Below are 19,550 nucleotides of genomic sequence, written 5' to 3'. Positions count from 1 at the left end.
GGGTGCTACTGGAGCAGGAATAACCTCCATTGTAACCCCCTATATGAATTCCCGATAGCTCCATGTGCTCTGAGTGGCTGGGCTGCCTCTTTCTAATCTCTGATAAACTGGTCCTAGATCAGCCTCAGCCTCCTCAGCCTCTTGCTGGCTCCTTCCCTTCTCCTCCTCTGAGGTATTCCTCATTGTGGTCTCTGGCTCTGCTGCCAGACACTCTCCTACCACAGCTGCCCAACACTGCTCCCCTCTCTCACTCTCTCCCATCACCACATGTAGGGGAGATGGCAGGGACTACTCCACCTGTCCGTTACCTCAGGTTGCTCACTAACCCCCCTTTGCCAATATCAGCACAAGCTGGCAGCAGGGGGTTACACAAGTTGATACATAAAACTGCTACCAGCAGAACATACCTTTTCTGTATTACAGTCCCTGACAGCACTAACTATAGGATAGATTACCCAATCTAAGGTTACTAAACCTATTTACAGTAATTTAAGGTTCCATTCCTTTCTGTACTGATATTTTCTCCTGGAAAGTAGCAATCCTCCTCTGAGTTCCCCTAATAGGCTGCACTGGGTATGGTTGGAGTCAGCGACTTGTGGCCACTTGTGCTGCCTATGGGAATACATTGTGTGCAGTGATCAGTCCTGTAAATGTGCAGTCAGCACTAAACCATACTTGCCAACTCTCCCTGATTGTCACAGAGACTCCCTGAAATAGTAACAATATCCCTGACTCCCTGAAGAGTCTAGAAATCTCCGTGATTACAATCACCCCCAATGTAAAGCTAATATATATATATATATATATATATATATATATATATATAAACAGAGATATATACATTCAATTGGAATCATTAGTATAATTTCCCTTGATTAGTTATAATTATAAGGCACAATGATCCCTATAGCTACATGCATTTTATGAAACGTATCAGTGTCTTTTCATCAACAAGTAGATTGTACTAACTGCTTTAGGGCTCATTTACATTTGGGTGTAAGTTAGTGTTATGACACGCCTCTCAGATGTAGCAGTACACGCCCACTTTACTGCCGCGCTCATAGGTGCTGCTTTCACAATATCCTGAAATGCTTTTTCAAAAGTAGGCAAGTATGTATCTTTTCGTCAAGTTCAGATCTCAGAACAAGATAAAATTTAATCTTTTAACGACATCTCCGCACTGATGTCAATGAAAGATGGCGTTTTGCCTTGTGTTGAGATTCGAACTTGGGCCCTCATTCAGAGCCACTCGCTAGCGGCAGTACGCTCGTTCCGAGCGATGTTCGCACATCTGCGCATGCGTACGGTTTTTAGTACGCATGCGCGAACCAGTCAGTGCGGCCGAAAATCGTTGGTACGCAATATAGCGAGGGCCTGCTATTTTGAGTGACAGAATGAGGCGTATGTGGGTGGTAACAGGGGAAGGTGCTTGAAAACGGGGAGTGGAGATCCGAACGCAGGCGTGCTTAAAGGTCAAAACGGGCGTTTTAAGGGAGTGCATAATTAATACAGCAGCGTCATTGACCACGTCACTTGGTTTTTTTTAACTCAGAACTGCTCGCAAAATAGCGGTTGAAAACACCAACCACAAGAATAGCGAGCAGTTCATACGCTGTACGATGTACTCGATTAATCTAATAAATAGCGGACATGACGTATGGTGCGTGCGGCCAGGGGGCGTTTTTATCAAAAAAACGAGCGTATGTTTTGCTCGCTCGTTCAGACTTAGAGGTGGGAACAGACTGCAATTTGCGAACGGATCATTTGAATAGCCACCCCTTGTTTTTGAACGAACGACCACAAATAGCGAACGGCTCTGAATCAGGCCCTTGGTGGGATGATCCTAACCAAAAACCGAACCGCTCATCTCTACTGAAAATGTAATTAAACTGGATTTAAAAAGTAGAGTGCTGCAAATACCTGTGATCAGTGCCGTAACTAGGGGTGTCGCTGCTCACCCACTACCCCTGCATCTGGCTAGTAGGGTGCCTGGAACGGCACCCTGCAGCCAGAATCGATACAGCAGTGCCGCCGGAGTGTCAGGTCATATCTGGAATTACCAGGGCTGCTGGCCCCGACCCCATTGCATAATATCATGACGTCATGCTGTAGGGGGCGTGGCCGGCACAGGTCGCAGAAAAACCCTGTTACGGCCCTGCCTGTGATGCACGCTTAACAAAATGATCTCCATACCTGCTCAATGGTCGCCCCTATCTGTCCCTGTTCTGCCCAGTTGCACCTGCATTTTAGTTAAATCACAAGCAGACACTGCTCATTTGGGGCCTGAGAATGAAGACAGTCCTGACCAAAAATAGGGACTGCTGTCAGGTATTCAGCAGTGCTGTGTCATATACCAGATAGATAAACATAGAAAACCACAGTAAATGCAATTGTATGTAAATGCATTTAATACATGTTGCAGCAGGTAACACGCAAGTCAGTACATTAAAGTCGTCTGTAGGTGGAAACGCTCTATAATGAGTGAAGATCCCAAATATAGAAATATATTCTGCACCATAAATATTCTGGCACCATATAAATACATGTTCACAAATGGAGAGTCTGGAACGGGCAAATTAAAATTCCCGCCCAATTGTGATGTCAGCCCAGACATACCGAGCAGCCGATTGGTAAGTGTGTATAACTTTCCAATCGCCCACTCTGGCGGCGGATGAGTCAGCTGACAATCCGTTGTCAGGGGCACCGAGAGGGGGGGGAGTGGGTACTATTTACCCTGGCCCGGGCTTCCTGAGGGGCCCGGTAGGGGACCCCTGTCCGGCGCCGCCCCCCCTCAGCGTGTGCTGAGCTGCAGTGGGAGACTGCTCGTGGCTGCTGAGCAGCAGTCACAGCAGTCTCCTATGCCTGTGGTGGGGAGCGATCACACTGACCACGCCCCCCCCTCGCTTTGCGCCGAGCTGAGGGGCTCACAGCGCCCCCATCCCCAGCGTGCACAAGTGTATTATTTTTTTTCCTCAAGGGGGCGTGGTCACGATTCCCGCGATTAGGCTACTCCCCGTCTTCACCTGGGCCCGGCAGGGCTCTCTACGGCCCTGTCCGTTGTCACAGTGTGTACACAGCATTAGCCGTGTGGTAAAACACATCATTGACCTATACTGTCTATTTAAGGGCAGAATAATAAATAGGCCAGAATTTGGGTGGGATGTATCAGTTACTATTTTCTCTGTGCCTTCCATAAAATTATCTTTTCATTAATCTCTTGAACACTCGGAAACTTTAGCCCAATCACAGTAACTTCCTGTGATTCCAGCGGCACTTCCGGCGGTAATTATGACTAAGCCTAAAGTCTAACTCCCCCCCTAGTAACTAACCTCCCCTCCCATACCCTAACTTTAACCCTACCCATAGTGCCTAACCCTAATCCTCCTCTCCCGTAGCCTAACCATAACCTTTCGCTGCCGGTCCAGGCAGAATGTTAACGTTTCACGTGTAGACATTGCGAGCATCCCAACATTCTGCAATGCTGAGCAACATACACAAGGCCACAATCTTTGCAACACAAACAGCATCCAACTCATCATCCTATTTATCAATCTTTTTTTCATTAAAAAAAATGTGAATAAGGGTATTCTCAAACCCTTTAAGCCGCGTATCCACTTACCGACTGAGGAACGTTTGAACGATTACAACATCGTAATCGTTCAGTCACTCCTCATCCTGTGGGTGCCCACACTGAACGATATGTCGATCAGTGCAGACACCCTCCCTCCTACCCGAGCATGCTCAATCTGTCGTTATCGGTAGTTTGACCGGCATGTTCGGGCGATGATTAGATGTTGGAAACTACCAGCGGGAGAGTGCATCGCTGGTCGTTTTCGACATTTGCATGCCCGTTTTGTGCACTATTAATGAGCGATTGAACTCTTATGATGTCGTAATCGTTCAATCGCTCTGTGTGATCGGCAAGTGGATAGGCGGCTTTAGAGTGGTTTCTCTTAGTGGTTTTACAAAGCATCAGGGGATATCTAAAGGGAATGTCCAAAATTTCCCATTTGTGGATATCCTACACTCAGTGTAAATGGTAACTATTAAAAAAATATGAATCACAGCAATAAATTACATTGTACATGTCATTATTCTAGTACAGTTTAGAAAATAAAAGCAAACATCTAATTGGTTATTATAACTTACAGCAGCCATGCACAGATTGAACATTGATTTTTTTATATGCTGTTCTTCATATCATACTCTTGGCACTGACTTATGGTGGAGATGTATTAAACCTCTGAGGGGTAGATGTAATTAGCCTTGGAGAGAGATAGAGTGGAGAGAGATAAAGTACCAACCAATCAGCTTCTGTCATTTTATAGACTGTGTTAGATAAATGACAGTTAGAAGCTGATAGGTTGCTATGGGCAACTTCTCCACTTTATCTCTCTCACAGGTATGATACATCTCCCCCAGAGACTGTTATGACCTTTAAGCTAGAGATGTGCAGGCTCTAATTAGTTTGGATTTTTCAGCCAAATTCAGATTTTTCCCGCCAAAAATCGGGTCTTAGAAAGAGGGAAAATGTCATCTTTCATGGACTTTTGTCCAGGAATGATGATGTTTGTCCATTAGAGATGATGTTTTGCCTCTTTCTGAGACCCAAATTTTGGCGGGAAAAATAAGAATTTGGTGGGAAAATCCGAACTAATCCGAGCCTGCACATCCCTAGTTGAAACTTAAGCCTTTTCACACAATATGCAAAAGCACAATTCACTGCACAATGAAAGCAGTGGTGAATGAATGCTCACCTGTGAACTCGATACCTGGTGGTATACCCTTGTTGGTATCGCTCTGCAAAGTCCACATACTGCTGGGATCCATGGAAAGGGCCCCTGTTGCTGAGTAACCAATCCAGCGACGCCTGACCAGGTGAAGTGGCCGAACCATGTTGCCTAGAAAGTGTCGCTGTGGTGGTTGCCAAACACAGCATTACAGACAACCAAGTCAGCACCAGCCATGCCCAGTCAGAGCGGGTGTACAGGTGCCACCTCATGCTTCTCGGACGCAGCGAAATGCTTCATTCTCCCCCTTACACCCTCTCTCCCTGTGAAGAAACGAATAAAAAAAAACATGGACATCAGCAGAGACATAATCATCGTTAGCCGTCAGCTTACATCTAACCTGCTCCCATCTTTATACACCAGCCATTTCGCTAGGTTTACTTTCAGTAATCAAAAACTGACAATACCAATAGTTCAGAATTTGCCTCACAGGAAAGTTAAAACACCCGCCATTAACATTTATTAAAGCAGTGGCGGTTACCTTAGTAACTGCTGATGGCAGCAACAAAACACATTTGTGTGAGGAAAACGTGTGCGTTATTTTTTTTACAAAAAACTCTTAATATAATTAGCTTTCTTGTGAACACTCACTCACCTTTAAATTCTAATTTTCCTTTAATTGCTTACTGCAGACAGCAGAAATAAGTGTTTTATTATATAACTCAGGTTCATTAAATTTCATCTCTATTTTCAGCGCCTAAAAGATCTTGTCGATGTATCAAACCTTATAAAGATTTTGCATACAGTAGGTGACAATATCTTTTTGAAGGATGGCATTAGGTATTTTCATATACTAATGCTTATCAGTTTTCACCTCGTAAACAATACAACTGAGATATAAACTATAAAAATGTGAAAGCTTAATGGGCCATAATTCTATGTATGAAGTATCCTATTTTCATCTGGTGTTATTGCACTTATCCCTTTGTCTAGGTATCACATAATTAGGCAATTACATGAAAGGGCAGGAAAAATCAATTTACATGTAGATACAGCACTTTTCAATGAAATGGATATTAAGTATACTATATGATACTATTACTTTAAAAGAAAAACACTTGAATATGGAGTGTTTTGTTTATATTTTCCTGTTGAGTTCCATTAAGAGGTCGAAGGCATTAAGCACACCTCAGAAGGCCCTTTAAATGGATAAATTCCCTATTTTACTGAACAGTCATAAATCAAATTTGTAGTCTCTTTATATTGAAAATAATGATCACTAATCACTATCAGCATTCAATATGCTTCAAGAGAGGTATATTATTTGGCTCATAAGTAAGAACGTAACTGGTCTGTAATCCGGATATTTTTTACTTAAATTTGACAGCTGAATAAGGGTTTAATACAGATCAAAAACATTTCTATATATGTACTAGACTACTATAGTTCATGCAAATTTCCATGCTTGGAGTGACATACCTTGTGAGCGTCGCAATTTTGGACTATATATATATATATATATATATATATATATAATCCAGATATAGGGCACTCTCCATTATAAATAACAAAATTGCATTAGTGTATTGTCACCACCCTGTGTAATAATATAAAGTCATAAACAGCATCAGCACATCTCATGCCATATTGCATGATATATTCTTATATAATTGGTAACACATTACTTATAAGGGTACCCAAGTAGAAAATTATATAGACCCGCTGCCTTAGTTGTTATATCAACATACCTGCCTAAGTTTTACATCTCCCAAGCTGTGTGTGGTTGTGGAGGCCATGTATAAATAGAAGTGGGCGTGACTTGATGTCATCACGTGGGCAGGGCACATTGTATGATCTCATGATTTGTGTAATCCTGCTTTCATTTCTGGCCAGTGAACACACTTCCAGGGAGCAAGAGATAATTGACCGTCTCAATGAACAACGCTACATTAAATAATCAAATATTATTATTATTACTACCCCCATATTGCATAGCACTTCCAGAAAGTATTGAATCAATCGCATGAGTCCCTGCCCCATTAGAACTTAAAGTCTAAATCTCCTACCACATGAACACACTACAGTCCATTTTTGTCAGCAGTCAATTAATCTACTATTGGATTGTGGGAAGATTCCAGAAACCGTGGAGGATCCCCTCCCCCCACCCCACTCATTTATGGGGTGTACATGCCCTGATTGGAACTGTACGTGCACCTATGCCCTAGTGTTCTGAGGCTGTAATGATATCCACTCTGCTACCGTGGTGGCAGTCTAAGCCTGACATTGGAAACTGGGGCATCTGCTGTAAGACATGCCAGACAATACAAGTGATTAATTAAGGTATCAACAGACTTAAGCAGTACACAACACCTGCTACATCGGCTGGATTTCTGCCATTGTCCTATGTGCTGTGAAGTCTGCATTCCACAATGAATGTACAGTATTATGAAAATTCTAACTAGAACATCAGCTTATTGATGGATTGGCTACTGGAACCTAGTTGCCCATTTCGATTCTATGTACCTGCATTATCTTATCCAGTGCTATCATTCCTATTCAGAACTGGGGCCTAGATGACCAGCTCACTCTCGAGACTTACTATTCTAGTTTGTAGGTCCTGATTCACTATGGATCGCTATTGCAGATCTGCTGCGGAAATATGCTAATGTATGCAATCGCAAAGCCAGCATAGAGACGACCACTAACGCTTTTGCACATCCGTAACGCCTCGCAGACCTGCGTATACATCGGTAACATCGGCCTCTCAGACACAAATACAAGTCTGACCTTACTCGGAAATTGCAACTGTCGTCGCACGCAGTGAGTTCTCAAGCTGCGTATGCCGTAGCAGTGGCTAATTTATGCACGCCCAGGAAACGGCGTTCAAACCAGTGTTTCTTCGACCACTCCCCCGTCACCACCCCCAAATGCTGACGTCTTGTCACCCGCTTTGCGATGGCTTTGTATCTGTGTAGGTGATTGCAATGCGATCGCAATGCTAACTCATGCACGCGCACTGCAGTGCATGCACAGTACGCACCATCGGCAGATCTGCGTATGCTGTTGCAGGTGAGATCCGTGATGAATCAGGCCCACAGTACAAAGCTCCTCATTTCAATGCTAATCTTGTTTACCCAATCCAGTCCTAGGAGCTTTCCCAATTCCAGTAATTTAGGCCCACTATTAAAATTCAAGTAACCTGGGACCCCATCCAGTTCTATAACCTAGTTATTTTATTTTATATTTTTTTTATGTATTCTTTATAAAAAACAAACAAACCTGTGAATACAGTAATTGCAGGGGGTACAGATAGGAAAAAACAAAAAGAGCTCCCGACATACTGTAGGAAATTTTGTGAGATCACATTTAAGATTGATAGAAACATTATCATGATAAAAAGAGTGATTTATGGGCCAATAGAGTCTAAAAAGAATTCTAATAGTCATTATACAGTTACTGTTAGACAGTGGAAGGGAAAACGGAGGATGGAGCATTAAACAGAAGTGGATAATAGAATTAGATGGAATAAGCATCCCAGGCAAATGTAGTAATACAGCGTTGGATGACTGTGCATTATTCTGGAGGGTGGAGGGTTGAAAGGGTAGAAATTGGACAGAAATCTTAATCCCTAAATTAACACACAGAAGGTATTTGCTACATCTTAACTTTTGGGATTCCTGACTCAATTGTTATGAATAAACTGGGAGGTCTGGTGCTCTCATAAGGCCCCAGCTAACAGTATTTATTACGAAATTAGTGTATTTCTGGCTAGTCAGGTGAACTAGCTGTCTGGTGTGAGGGAATATGTTTAAAATGCTTACACAAGTTTACTGTATGTTGCTGTCTTTGTTAGAGAGGAGTATTCTGCATAGCCTCTGTTCCTGGCCGCAGAGATGATGGGCACTAGCACCCGTGCGCCTCTCCCTGGAGCCCCGACCTCTAACATGTGCCACTATACTGTGCGTCTGAAGTTACAAGGCACCCAAACGACACTGTGTCACCACCGCTTAGCACCCCTGGCACTACTGTATGCTACAATTGCTCCCAGTGCATACTGTACCTGGTACACTATAATGTCCAGCATACAGATGTGTACACATGCATCTATCCTCCATGCGGTACAAGTCATGCCACACATAACACGGGAGCTCCGTGTGCCTCGGTAGCGCCAAACTTCTTTTTGTGTGATATTTTACATTCAATGCATCTTATTCACACAGTGATGCGAATAGCTAGCACAAGCAGCTTCTGTTGATTAAAATGATATGCAGCATGCCTACTGTATGTTCTCTGTGCATCTGCGGGTGTATCTGCATGTGAAATGCTATATTACAGTGTCAGTGGCTGTAACTCTGTAACGTAGCATTTTGCATGCAGATACACCCGCAGGAGCGCAGAGAACATAGACATGCTGCATATCATTTTAATCAGCAGAAAATGCTTGTGTTAAATATTCACATCACTGTGTGAATAAGATGCATTTAAAGGTAAAAAAAATCGCACAAAAAGATGCTTGGCGCTACTGAGTCATGCCACGGCATGGCGCGATTAGAAGGGCTGTTTAACGTGCAAGGAGGCTAGATGTATGAGGACACATCTGTACCACATACATTCCAAACTGCAATTGGCATTATTGCACAGTGGCAGACTGGTGCATGAAGGATCACACAGGGAAACGCAATAATAGAGGCCCACAAAGGGGTGTGACCAGTCACTGGAGGGGGTGTGGCCAACTATACTGGGAAAAGGTATTGGTATCCTGTACATGGCAGTCATATATGGGGGTAAGGGAGGTTGTGGTGGGCATGGAGGCAGAGGAGCCAGGGGGATAGTACAGACTACAGAGAGGTAGTGTTTGGTATGGAAGGGTCAACGGAATGGTGCAGAGTGGTAGTGGTGACTATGCAGGGATCAGGGAGGTAGTATAGATAGGTAGTGGTGAGTATGGGATGTAGTGCAGTGGGATAGTGTTTGGTAAGGAGGGTTACAGGGGGTGAGTGTAGATAGGTAGTGGTGAGTATGGAGAGGTCAGGAAGGTAGTGCAGAGAGATAGTGTTTGGTAAGGAGGTTATGCCACACTGTAGTGCCCACATTATACCACACTATAATGTCCACACATTATACTACACTGTAGTGCCCACACATTATACCAAACTGTAGTGCCCAACACTTTATACTACACTGTAGTGCCCCCCACATTATGCCACACTCTAGTGCCCACACATTATACCACTGTAGTGCCCACACACATGCCACACTATAGTGCCCACACATTATGCCACAATATTGAGCCCAAACACATTATGCCACACTGTTGAGCCCACACACATTATGCCACTGTAGTGCCCAGTGCACACACATTATACCCACAGTGTACTCACCAGAAGCATCAGCAGTCGCCAGAGCAGGAGTCACAGGCAGCCACAGTGATTCACTCCCATGAGGCTGCTGCTGATGATCTTCACAGGTCAGAGGAGCATGTAATGGGCTCCTCCAATCAGAGCTCAGCACATGCTCCTCTGACCTCTCTACAGAGACTACTGGGATTTATTACCAAGTAGTGCACTGTGGACCTGTCCTCTGTGTGTAGCTACCGGCCGAGTCAATCACAGCCTTTATGCCTACCTGGTAAGCAGCTGCACTGCAGTATGTCATGACAAACAGCGCCGTAAGCCCTGCCCTCCTGTGATAGAGGGCTTGGCTACAAATCATTGGGGCCCACCAGGGATTTCCCAAATCCTCGGCGGCCCAGTCCAAGCCTGTCTTTGCAGCCTGTACCTACTAATTCACCCTGTCTCATACGCTACCTGTGTCTACTTGGTTAATAAACCGATTCCTTGGTTAAGCCAATCTGCTGTGTGGACTCAGGGCCTGATTCAGAGCCGGACGCTCTGACCAGAGTGCTCGCTCTGAATCAGGGCCCTCCTCCCTCAACTGTAGCGAGCGTCCATCGTGCTTACGACGAGACCCTGCCGTAGGGTCTCGGTGACCGCAAGCCCCGGAGTGATTTTGGCTCTATCAGAGCCAAAATCACTCCCACTGACATCACTAGTGATGTCAGTGGGGCCGGACTCAGACGGTAGGCGTTCCCATGGGAACGCCTCCGTCTGGCAGCCACGCCCACCAAAGGGGGCGTGCTGTCACTCACCATCGACAGCACGCCCCCTTTGGTGCAAGACCAATAATGACGGCTTGGCCGTCGTTATTCGGGTCTCGCGCATGCGCACAACGGCGCTCCCTCCGTCGCGCGCATGCGCAATTCGGCACCATCGACCCGCTTGCGAGCGTCCTGCACTCGCGAGCGGGTCTGAATGACCCCCTCAGCTCCATATGCACACCTGCTGCACACTTACAGCACACAGGGCCTGATTCAGAGCCGCTCGTAAGCGGCCGCTCGTTCGCTCCGAGCGATGTTCGCACATCTGCGCATGCATATGGGTTTTAGTACGCATGCACGAACCAGTCAGTGCGGCCGAAAATCGCGTGCTCGCAAAATAGCGAATGCCTGCTAATTTTAGTGACAGGATGAGGCGTTTGTGGATGGTAACAGGGGAAGGTGCTTGAAAACGGGGAGTGAGATCCGAACGCAGGCGTGCCAAAAGGACAAAATGGGCGTTTTAAGGGTGTGCATAATTAACAAAGCAGCGTCATCGACCACGTCAGTTGGGTGTCTTTTAGCCAGAACTGCTCACATGATTGCGGTAGGAAAATGCAACCACAAGAATAGCGAGCAGTTCATTCGCCTTTCGATGTGCTCGATTAATCTAATAAATAGCGGAGATGACGTATGATGCGAGCGGCCAGGGGGTGTTTTTTTACAAAAAACGTCCGCATGTTTTATTCGCTCGTTCAGACATAGAGGCGTCAACAGACCGCAAAGAGCGAACGGACAATTTAAATAGCCAGCCCCTTTTTTCTGGACGAGCGAGCGCAAATAGCGTCCGGCTCTAAATCAGGCCCTCAGCACGTTAGACAAACTCTTTACTAAGCCTTGGATGGAGATAAAGTGAACGGAGATGAAGTGTGAAAAATTACAGTTATGATCCGGTTGGTTGGCACTTTATCTCTGTAGACTTTATCTCCATCCAAGGCTTAGTAAATAGACCTCTAGATCTGCTATAACAGTGATTACATTCTCCACCTGCCTTGTTGAGGAAATCCACGCAAATATGGGGTGGACGTACAAACTACACACAGAATTGACCTTGGTGGGAATCGAACCCTAAATCTCAGTGTTGTGAGGCAGCAAGCTAACCATTGTGCTACTATGCTACCCAATGTAGTTTAATTTCCATGTCAAAGGTCTCTTGGATACAGAGTCCATAGTTAGGGAACATGAGCGGACAACAGAATCTGGCTAAATAAAGGCAGAAGCTAAAGCATATATACTGTAGTGTCATATGTTTATAACTAATAATCAATTCTATGGTAAGAGAAAGTGAGCTAGAAAACAAGGTAAAATCTGATCAAAACATCCACTAGTTGTAAAATGCGTAGGGAGTTCTTAATTCGGGTTGGGTATGAAATCCCGGCGGCTTAATAGGTGCCGGGTGAAATATCAACAGTGGAAGCCCGACAGGAGCAGAATCCTGATGGCGCAGGTAACTCACCTACCCTTCTCCCCCTCCTAACCCTCCCTTAGGGGTGCCTAACCCTAAAACTCCTTGGGTTTTGCCTAACCCTAAGTCCCCCCGGGGGTGCCTAAACCTAACTTCCCCTCCCCGCATCCTAAACCTAACCCTCCTGGGGGGGTGCCTAACCCTAACTTCCCCCCAGTGGTGACTAACCCCCCCTTCCCCTAGCCTAACCCTCCCAAGGCGGTGCCTAACTCTAAGTCCCCCTGGGGGTGCCTAACCCTCCCTCACGCTGCTAAGAACTAAGTGTACCCGCTTACCTATGTTTGGGAAGCCATCCTGTCGGGATTCCGTCGTTGGGCTAGATTTAGACACCTGTCTTTAGTCCCATGTTGGGATTTAGACAGCGGGATTCTGATAGACTGCTTCTCGTCCGTCGGTATAATAACTGTATCCCCTTAATTCATGTTAGTGGGTCAGCTGGGAAGGTGGAGGCATCTAGAGAGCCATCCCTGACTGGGTCCTCAGCTACGTCAAGAGCTCCCTTGACTATAAGTAACCCGTCTTGGAAGTCAGTCATTCTGGGCAAGGCAGATACAATAAATTATGCCTGACCTTCACAAAAAATTTTTGCAAGGGTCACTTTGCCTGTAAAACAAATAAAAATAAAGGAACCTTCCCTTCTTATCCTTCAGCTCAACATCATATATAGAATACATGTAGTTGTGCAAGCAATAGACACTGCAGCCTTTTATTATACAATTTTTCAGAAATAGTACCAGCTCCCAAAATATCTGTTATTCACTAAGGGTTCAATTTCCTTGTTTAAAATGTATTTTCTTGCAAAACTATTTTTTTAATCCCTTCAACAACCTCAGAATAGTAAACCTTTTTTTCAGACAATTTAATTATTTTCACATAAGATGTAAGAATGATGTGGAATGTTCTGGTAGTACAGGAAAGAACTCACCAAAGTCACATGAATTTGGTGCTGGTGGTGGTAGGGAAAATAGTAGTGGGCAAAGCCTCAAACGTGTATAATGTGGCGCTAGAAACACATTTGAGAATCTTTGGCTTCAAACGCAAGTAGAGCGTTGGTGGTAACCGCGATAAGAAACCACAAGGTAGGCCTCTGGGTCCCTAATAACAAGTTAGCTGTGGTACAAATCTAAATCATAGTACTTAGAGCATGTAGAAAAACAATAAGCAACGGTGCAGGTCTTAACATAGATCTATACTGTATATATTAGTATGAGGAGTACAGTGTACTAATTATATAGCAAGGTAGGTGTTACAATTATACAGATCCTTCCCGTGCCCTATAACAAGAATTTAACTAAAAAAACTAGGTCCTACTACAGAGCAAACTTAGAAATATAATTAAATGTTAAGTTAAACTACAAAACACTTGGGCACGTTTTCAATTACAGCCTTTTAAGAAAAAACGCAACTACGATAAGGAGTTCACATCTGTAAAGATCATTTACTAGTGCTGCTGACTGTAGTCGGAGGCGTAACTTCATGAAGCCCTCTCAATAAGGGTGAGTAAGGGTTGGTGGAGGCCAGATGAGCCATCTCCAAGGCCAGATGATGTCTTATAGTCAGTTGGGCTTATGTTTGAAGTGTACTCCTTGGTCTTCTGTTTGTAAAGCTGTCAGTCCTGTAGAGCTAGGCTGGAAGTCGTCTCTTCTGTGTTACATTTATTTATATTCTGAGCACATACTCTGTAGAGATTTACAATTGCGGACAAAAAATTCAGTAATAAAACATTTAGTATTAACCTACAGACAAAGTAGTAAGATAGAGAGGAGTTTTATTTACTGTATAAGATAATATGCCACTTATTACATATTACATATTAGTGCTGCCAAATAGAAATAGAAAAAGGGCTTAATGGTGCTATGAGCCAGTAAGGGGTGAAAGGGATTTTGAATATAGAAGGTGAATAAAGGTGTTTGTTTGAACTATATACTGTGGTTATAATTGGGGAGGCTAAGAAGGACCCACCCATTTCATTAGGAAGTGGGCAGTATGTATGTACTGTAGGAGGGTAACCTACACTTTCGGGAGTCTGTGGGACTTCCCCAAAATTTGGGAGTCCCCATGATGTTCCAGAAGAGTTGGCAGATATGCTTTGTATATTAGTATAAATACTTTAAATTTGCTTGTGGAAAGTACAGGCAACCAATGTAGAGACTGGTGGAGCAGCAGTAGAAGAACATTTTGGAATATTAGACTAGTCTCTGCATTCAGATTGTAGTGATGAAAGTCTGGTTAGGGAAGAATGGCAATACAATTTATAAAGGAATTTTTGCAGTAAATAGTAGTAAATTCCTTGTTGATTAAGTATTGCAGTTTCAGCACCCAGCTTTGCTCAATGGGTGTTCTAAACAGGTCGTGCTTGATGTATGCATCCACACATTTTGTAGCCTTCACACCTCTGGTCTTCTGAGTTATCTCCTTTTTTTATGGTAAATTTTGGAGGCAGCAGATATCTCTGGGGGCATCTCCCAATGTCCTTCTCAGTCTTAGCACCCGATGCACTCTGCCAAAGCCAATAAGTGCAACATCATTTCTGGAGAGAATCACAACAGGCCACCAGGCTAAGGGGCCTATTCATCATCGGGGACCGTATTGCTCAGTATTGGCTCGCTGTGAGGGATACTTAAGTATCCAACTCGCAGCGGGGGAAACTTTGCGCTGCAGCAATAAATCATTGCTCCGGTGTGGGGACAGCTGGTCCGAAAAACAGCTGTCCCCTCGGTTAGTATCGCAGCTACAGAAGTGGCACCCTGGCCACATGCTGCACCTCTGCGGATACGGGTTACGCATACACAAAGCCACCGGGGAGGTGAGAAGGCAGCGGCTTTGCACCACCAAGTTCCTCACCTTCATATACAGCTTATGTCCAATTGTTTTATAGAGCCCAGCATTAGCCTCACTGCAAAGTCAGGCCTCCCACATTTCTGTTCTATTTACAGGTCTACCATAGTCATTTTGTTCTGTGTCCACATTTATATAATCCAATAATAGACTCAATGAAAAAAAATAAGTTTTGTAAAATAAAAGGATTTCTTACAAAAAATGCATCTGATAATTCTGCCACTATTACTTAAAACATTAATACTTTGACCACTGTTCTAATACTTCTAATAATATTAAAAGTGTGTTCAAACGCCCATGTTGTTGTTGCCCGTGTTGATTGGAATATGTTCAACCCATTGGCTTTACTCGGTAACCAGTTGTCTATTCTGGGACCCATTGAAATTATTATTTTTATGTTGACCAACTCAACAGTGCTTTTCTGTATGCAGGATACAGCACTCTGCATAACTTACATTTATTGTAAGGTCAATAACAACTCTTTAGAATTATTGATGGTTTGGTTGTGTCTAGCCTAATAAGGACATCCTCAAATGCATCAGGCCTGTAGAAAAGGTTCCCTGACAATTATATCTACAATTTGGCAATTATCAAAATGACTACGATATCAGATGTTCAACATATTACCCGATACACAAAACCTCTGCTCCTTATTTTCCATCTGAAATAAATATGCTGAATATAGTCATTGGTCTTAAAGGTGGGAATTTTGTAAACATTACATTGAAAATTCAGTGAGATAAATAGTAACAGAACAGTGGGGTACTGAGTGAAATGGTCCATGCGGTAGGCGATATGCTTTAGTATTAGAACTTACAATCCACTTGCAGCTTAGTATTGTGATGGCTAGTGAGAAATATAAAAATAATTATAAAAAAAATAATGGCTTAGCAGTAGGCTAACAAGTTAATTGAAGCTCACTTATTCTAAGGGCCCACCGATGGCTTGCAAATGACTACTTTACGTAAAGAGAGACATTTACAAATATTTATATTTAAAAATACCACAGATTCAAATGCAGTATTGCTATTTATTTTCTATAGATACAATTTTAAACGAAAGTCTAAATTTTTTCTGGTTTACTGTTAGAATTGGTATGGTTACTTTTTTAGCTCCTTCTGTAGATTTTCAATCTAAGGTTCAATGTTTTTTCCCATTTCATTGCAGTGCAAAACAACAGGTAGCTGTAATATCACTTATAAGCCCATAGTGTTATCTCTAACTCTACGTTTCTATTGTAGAAACCTGGAGTTAATAGAGCAACAGATATCCCCAAGTGAAACATTACTGTTGTGCAATGCTCCTGTATGAGCAGGGTCCCCATACAGTTATTATATGCCTTTCAACATGGCTCATGTCATACACAAGAGGTTAGCACCTTGCAAAAGCACAAGGCTGGGAAGAGACCATAGGCAGGTATTGTATCGTTCTCATTTATGGGTCCTGTAGTGATTTACAATGCAATAAGTTGCTGACCCCTACATTGCTGAAAAAGGCAAGTTCCAATTCAGCGAAATATTGTCGCAACACTGTTTTTTTTTTTTTTAACGTATTATATATACCCGCCTACAGTATTCTTAAACATAAAAGAAAGTTGTAGCTTGTGCTCTATATTTCTAGGGCATGGTTGGGCATGTTTCAATAACGGTCTCTATTTTTACAGTATGGCAGTTCTACATTATTAAAAGATAATAATAATGAAAAGAAAAATCTTCAACGATCATGAGATAGCAATAGGATGCTAACGTTTCGGTACTCTCCAGGTAGGAATGTATAATGAGACAGCTTCCTCAGGCAGTAAGTTTTGGGGGCAGCAAAATGAAAGGAATTCATTTAAAAATTGCCAATTTCAGATATGTGCATCCTCAGCTCAAAATGTCGACATATTTTTTTTGTTAATTTCTAGGGTTAGTTTTATGGTTAGGGTTAGGCTAAAATAACCACAAAAAAAAAAAGTTGACATTTTAGTGTCGACATTTTGAATGTGTCGACATTTTAACCATGTCAACCTAATACATGTCTACATATTGATTGTCGACTTACGGGCCATGTTGACCTTCTGTTGACATTCAGGGCCTGTCGACATTCTGAATGTTGACCTTTCAAATTTCGACAGTCATACCACGCCCGTTTGATGGTGATCGGCAGTAACCACCTGTGCTGTCCTGAGGCCTGTGATTTGCTGTTTGGATAAGTGTGTTGGTAATATACTGAATTATATTTTCTACTAGGCTTTTACTTCTAGACTATTAGTTCTTGATTAATGAAAATATTCAATAGGGTCATATAGTTTATTAAACTGCCATCATGTCTGCCTCTGCTGTATCACTATGTTTCACAGATATGCTCTATTCTTTTGAACTGCCTTGTGTTTGTGCCGCTGCTCTGTCGCTTAGTTTAGCCAGCCAGTTTGCTGCAATTTTTAGCCAATATTGGTGAAAACAATATTGAGAGATGTGAGGTGGTCAAAATTGAATGGAAATGACTGTACATGAAAGTTATTGATATTAATAATACAGAAGGAACAAAAACAGTTCCAAATTACATGATTTTTACCTGTTTTATCAATTTTTAAAGAAATCCAAAACCAAGACATTTGAAGGTGGTTTTACCAAAACCAAAACACGACAATAATTTATAACCAAACCACGGTGGTCTGCGCACATCTCTACTGTAAACATTGTTTTGAGGTACAAAATAATACCCCCTCCCAGTTTCAACTGCACAGGAATTCACACAGCAGCCGCCCTCCATGGTAAGGAAGTTACTTCCCAGGAGTATAGTCCCACGTTGGGGCCATAAATCAGGACAGTTTGGAGTTATGATACATTATGCAACAAATTGTAACAGAACATTCCCAAAATAAAGCTACCTAACATCAAACTGGGGTTGTGGCTTGACGGATTGGGTGTAACCTGAGCATTGAAAGTAATGGTAACTGGGATAGTTGGGGAGTTATAGGTAAACTAGTTAGCAGCCCATCAAAATGATGGAACATTGTCGCACCTGTGAAAAAGTCCAGTTTCAGCACTCAAACGTGTCACTTTTCGGTAATTTCTGCTCACCAGCTCGGAGTAGAAATGTCAGCTCCGTCGGCTGTGCTCCCCCGAATGGAGCAACAATCGAATTGCACGGTCTGGCACCACTTAGTGGCGGCCAACGCGCAACACACTTGAATTCCCCTCATAGAGTTGAGGAGCAGCGTGGTGGTCTTTAGCTCTGCGTATTTGCATTTATACCAATGAATGAAAGCTACCATTTTGATCCTCATCTGAAATAAAACAAACATTGTCACAGAGCGCAACAACCACAAGCCTAAATAACACAAAAGATACGTAAAGAAAAGCTACATACAGAAATTAAAATACTTAATAAAATGTAAATATGTTCTGCTACTCTGTACAAATATAATCGTGACACATTTGTGTGAATATTCCACTCAGAATCAATCCCCAAATTGGGACATGGCCACGCCCTCTGCAAATTTGGCAAAAATGACATCACAACGGCCATGGTCACACCACTTGGGATAGGGAGTGGGAGGGGTAGCACTTCCGAGGCCGTCTCTAAATCCTGGGAAATAAAACACTCAGAACATATGAAGTGCGGACTTTAAAAAAAAAAAAAAAAGTACCATATTCATTCACAAATTAAGCCCTGGCTAAAAGATACATTGCCGTTTTTTTATATTTTTATTTATGTATTGATTCAGGTTTGTAAATAGAGATGTAAGGTGGATTTTCGTAGAAGTGTGGCAACATGCAATGATCAACCTCCAAATCATTTTACAAGTAAGCAGAGCGTTATATACATGCATGGAACTGTAAAATAATACTTTTCATTCTCATGTAATACAGTGGCCACGAGCTATACAAATAGTTTTGACATTCAATCACTCATATGCAACCACAGGGCCAAAATCACGTACATTATGATAAGTCGGGAAAAAAAGGTGCCCTTTTATTAAAGCAGCATTTAAGATGCAGCAGAATACACTTCTGGAAAAAGACATCGGCAGATAAATGGCTTAAAATTCAATCATACACATCTATACATCATGGATACAAAGCTAAATACAGAACTGAGACATCTTAGAAGTGTCCATTTCCATTATAAAAGCTTGCTTATTTAATATCACAATGCATTGGCGTGATATATTGTTATCTCTTTCAAAACAAAACAAGTAGTTTAATAGATTAAGCTGTGTGAAGGTCTCCTTTGAACCGCTAGTAAATGGCAGAGCCAGTTCAGGTTTCCACATTTCATAGGGTAATCTGTCCGTGCGAAGACTAGCCAGGTGGTAAAGTTAATGTATGAAAAAGGCACTTTTGTTTTACGAGTCTGTGAAAATGTTCCTACGTAT

General features: G+C 42.8%; 1 protein-coding gene across 2 annotated transcripts in view; it reads right to left on the bottom strand.

Annotated features, from left to right (window-relative positions):
* The window catches only part of BRINP2 (BMP/retinoic acid inducible neural specific 2), a 289,957-nt gene that overhangs the window by 263,979 nt on the left and 6,428 nt on the right, over positions 1-19,550 (bottom strand). For both annotated transcript variants that reach the window (XM_088461919.1, XM_088461920.1), the window contains exon 2: positions 4,758-5,053. In XM_088461919.1, coding sequence (XP_088318045.1) covers positions 4,758-5,002 — 245 coding nt within the window. In that variant the 5' untranslated portion in view covers positions 5,003-5,053. The remainder of the gene's footprint in view (positions 1-4,757; positions 5,054-19,550) is intronic.

The sequence above is a fragment of the Taudactylus pleione genome, unplaced genomic scaffold (genome assembly GCF_031769625.1).
Source record: "Taudactylus pleione unplaced genomic scaffold, aTauple2 ptg001123l, whole genome shotgun sequence".
Lineage (NCBI taxonomy): Eukaryota > Metazoa > Chordata > Amphibia > Anura > Myobatrachidae > Taudactylus > Taudactylus pleione.
Note: the sequence above shows the minus strand (reverse complement) of the source record. Positions and strands in the feature narration are given on the sequence as shown.